The following is a 3,018-nucleotide window of genomic DNA, read 5'->3' as shown; positions in this document are numbered from 1 at the left end:
CACACACACACACACACACACACACACACACACACACACACACACACACACACACACACACACACACACACCCTCTCTCTCATATGACCATGAACAGTTCATTAACAATCTGTGCCTCTGGGCTGCAGCTCAGTGTTAGACTTCTTGACTTCAAATGAAAAAGCAAAACAGAATTATTTATAGTGCGCGTGCACGTGTGTGTGCGCGCGTGTGTGTGTTAGTGGGACTTGTGTTGGAGCCCTGAAACACAGAAATCCCCCCCAGCATGTTGAACACAATTATAGTGCTGCGCGCATGCGCAGAAGAGTCCTCTGTCCTCTTACCTTTTTTAATGACAGAGTGGTCCAGGATGCCCAGGGCGGATCCTTCCTCCATCCCCTACACACACACACACACACACACACACACACACACACACACACACACACACACACACACACACACACACACACACGGTTAGTGTCATCTACCCGCGTGCACGCTGTCTGAGGTCAAAGATCGCCTCACTATAAAAATGTAATTGATTTGAGCAAAAATAATAATATAAATAGTGATTTAATTTTTTTAAACTAATATTCAAATTGTATTTCTGCGCAACTTGACAAAACTAATCAGAAGGAAAACTGTATATTTATTTGTGAGATTTAATTAGGATATTAAAGTAACGTCGTGACTTTACGTCATTAATCAGAGCTTCGTGTCAACACGGAGCGTGGAGCCGCGTGGAGCCGCGTGGGCATCGATTCGTCTCGCCGTGTTTCTGTTGCGGCTGCACCTGCTGCAGGAGGCCGACTGCGCCAAAAACAAAAAAACTGCACAAAGTGCCGTTCAGCTGCGCCACGGCGGGAAGCGCCGCAGCTGCGTGCGGGACTTGATTTCCCAAAGAAAATGTTTTTATTTACGACAAAAAAATAAAAAAAACAACAAGAGACTTGATCAACATTTACGGTCCAGATAAATAATAATTCCAAGATGTTAGGAAATATTTTAAATGTTATTTTAAACCGAAGCTAATTTTTATCTCGCATTATATAAAAATCTGCTTTAAATCCGTTTTAAAGGCCTGAATGGTTTTTCTAAAGGGCCTGAAGGATTTTAGGAAACTGAAATAAAATAAACATTATTATTACAAAATAATAAAAATCAGAAACTGAATTAAAATTAAACAGAAAACTGCTGATAAAACATTTAAATATATATATATTTTTTTAACTATACATTTTTAAAGCAAAGTAAAAATAATGCCACGGGCCTTTTTAAAAACAAAATGCAGTTAATTTTATTTTTTATCTAAATAAATGATGCTTAAATAATCAAAGTTTCCGGGTTTGAGGCAGCAGCGGGTCACCTGCAGCTCCTCCAGGCCGTGGTGTCCCAGGTGCATCCCCAGGGCTCCGTCCCCCAGCGCCGCCGCGCCCTCCCCGAGCCCGTGCAGGAGCCGCGGCACGGCGGCGTACTCCCGCCGGGGGTCCAGGCTCAGCGCCCGGTGCGACTGCGACAGCAGGCCGCCGTCCTCCGAGCGCGACCTCTGGGAGTGCCAGGCCGCCTGCTGGTGCTGGTGCAGCGGGTTGATGGAGGGGTAGGGCTCCGGCAGGTGCGAGTAGGCCGAGTCCTGGCTCTGGGAGTACGGCAGCGAGGACTGCGGGTAGGGCGGCGGGAAGTAGGGCGGCTGGAAATCCGAGGCCGGCGTGTGGCAGAGCGGTGGAGCCGCGGAGTAGGCGGCCTGGTTCAGGGAGGAGAGCTGCGACAGGCGGCCGCCCGGAGAGGAGCTGAGTCCGTCCGCCCGCTCCTGGAGGAGAGACCCGCATGAGAAAACCCGCAAGAGCCCAGACTAACGTTTACCCAAGACGTGTCAATACTGGAAATATCAACTATTTTAAACATAAAATCACTTTTAAAAGTCAATTAAATAATTTCAGGTTGAAGTGATGGTGACAGCAGCAGCCTGTGGAGTCAGAGGTCAGAGGTCAGGACAGCTAATGCACCGCTGCGGGGGGCCGCGGGGGTGACCTGCGTGGTAAACGCAACAGAAAGTGCGTTCACACATCCAGCCGCATCGGCTTTCTGCAGCTGGGTCAGGCGGGTCGATGCGGGTCGATGCTCCGCAGCCAAACCAGGCCACGCCAAACCCGGTCACTCCGGTCACATCCACGCAAGTTTCTCCTAACAGCCAAACTGGATCCAACCCCGCAGAGCGCCGCCGCAAACTGCGCAATCTGGAGTTTAATGAAAGAGTCTGAACGCAGCCGCAGCCCCGCGCAGCCCCGCGCAGCCCCGCACAGCCCCGCGCAGCCCCGCACAGCCCCGCGCCCTGACTCACCATGGCTGAGTATGTGTGGATCAACATCTGGACGCTCCGCAGACCCGGGACGAGACTCGCTGAGCACGCGCAGGTTCCGGTGACGCTCAGGTGTGTCCAGGTGTGGCCCGCGCCCCTCAGCGCTCCATCAATTGAAAAGTGTCCGCTGCCGCTCGCCGTACACCTGTCCGGTTCCGAGCTGGAGAGGAAGCTGCTGCCGGAGACGCACGCGCGCACGGAACACACACGGACTCGAGCGGCCGCTCCATGAGCGCGCTACTTATAGGGCGCGCGCGCTCCCGGCGGGAAGAGGGGAGGGGTCGGCGGGTCTTAAAGGGACACGCCGGTCCAAACGGAACCGCTTCTTCCTTCAATATTACTTTAAGTGACTTTACGCAACGATTCACAAAATAAACACATTATGTAAAAATATTTTCTCTAAAGTACATTTTCAGAATAAAACTCCAGTTTTTCCTGCAGATTTTATGATGACAAATAAATCCCAAAATAATCGGAGAACCCGGCTGGACCCAGCGGAACCAGTCAGAGCGGCGGGGGTTACCTCGGCTTTGGTCCGGGACTTCCACAGCATCCTGCCGTCCGGTGCGGTTCGGTGCGGTTCGGTGCGTGGCTGCAGCGCAGGGGTTAAAGTGAGGAAGAGGAGGAGGAGGAAGAGGAGGAGACGGGCTGAAGGTGCAGAGAGGAGTGAGTTATCTGGA

The 3,018-nt window shown here is 51.7% G+C and overlaps 1 protein-coding gene across 2 annotated transcripts in view; it reads right to left on the bottom strand.

Moving 5' to 3' along the window:
* tfap2e (transcription factor AP-2 epsilon) overlaps nucleotides 1–3,012 on the bottom strand; it is an 8,373-nt gene extending 5,361 nt beyond the window's left edge. The window contains exons 1-3 of one of the 2 annotated variants that reach the window (XM_008423024.2): nucleotides 2,862–3,012; nucleotides 1,349–1,789; nucleotides 324–378 (exon numbers count right to left, since the gene is read on the bottom strand). In XM_008423024.2, the coding sequence (XP_008421246.1) occupies nucleotides 324–378; nucleotides 1,349–1,789; nucleotides 2,862–2,891 (526 nt within the window). In that variant the 5' untranslated portion in view covers nucleotides 2,892–3,012. Of the gene's footprint in view, nucleotides 1–323; nucleotides 379–1,348; nucleotides 1,790–2,320; nucleotides 2,791–2,861 lie in introns of those variants that run through there. The other variant, XM_008423025.2, reaches the window with a different exon arrangement.
* Between the last annotated feature and the right edge of the window lie 6 nt (nucleotides 3,013–3,018).

This window comes from Poecilia reticulata, linkage group LG11 (assembly GCF_000633615.1).
Source record: "Poecilia reticulata strain Guanapo linkage group LG11, Guppy_female_1.0+MT, whole genome shotgun sequence".
NCBI classification, from domain to species: Eukaryota; Metazoa; Chordata; class Actinopteri; order Cyprinodontiformes; family Poeciliidae; genus Poecilia; species Poecilia reticulata.
Note: the sequence above shows the minus strand (reverse complement) of the source record. Positions and strands in the feature narration are given on the sequence as shown.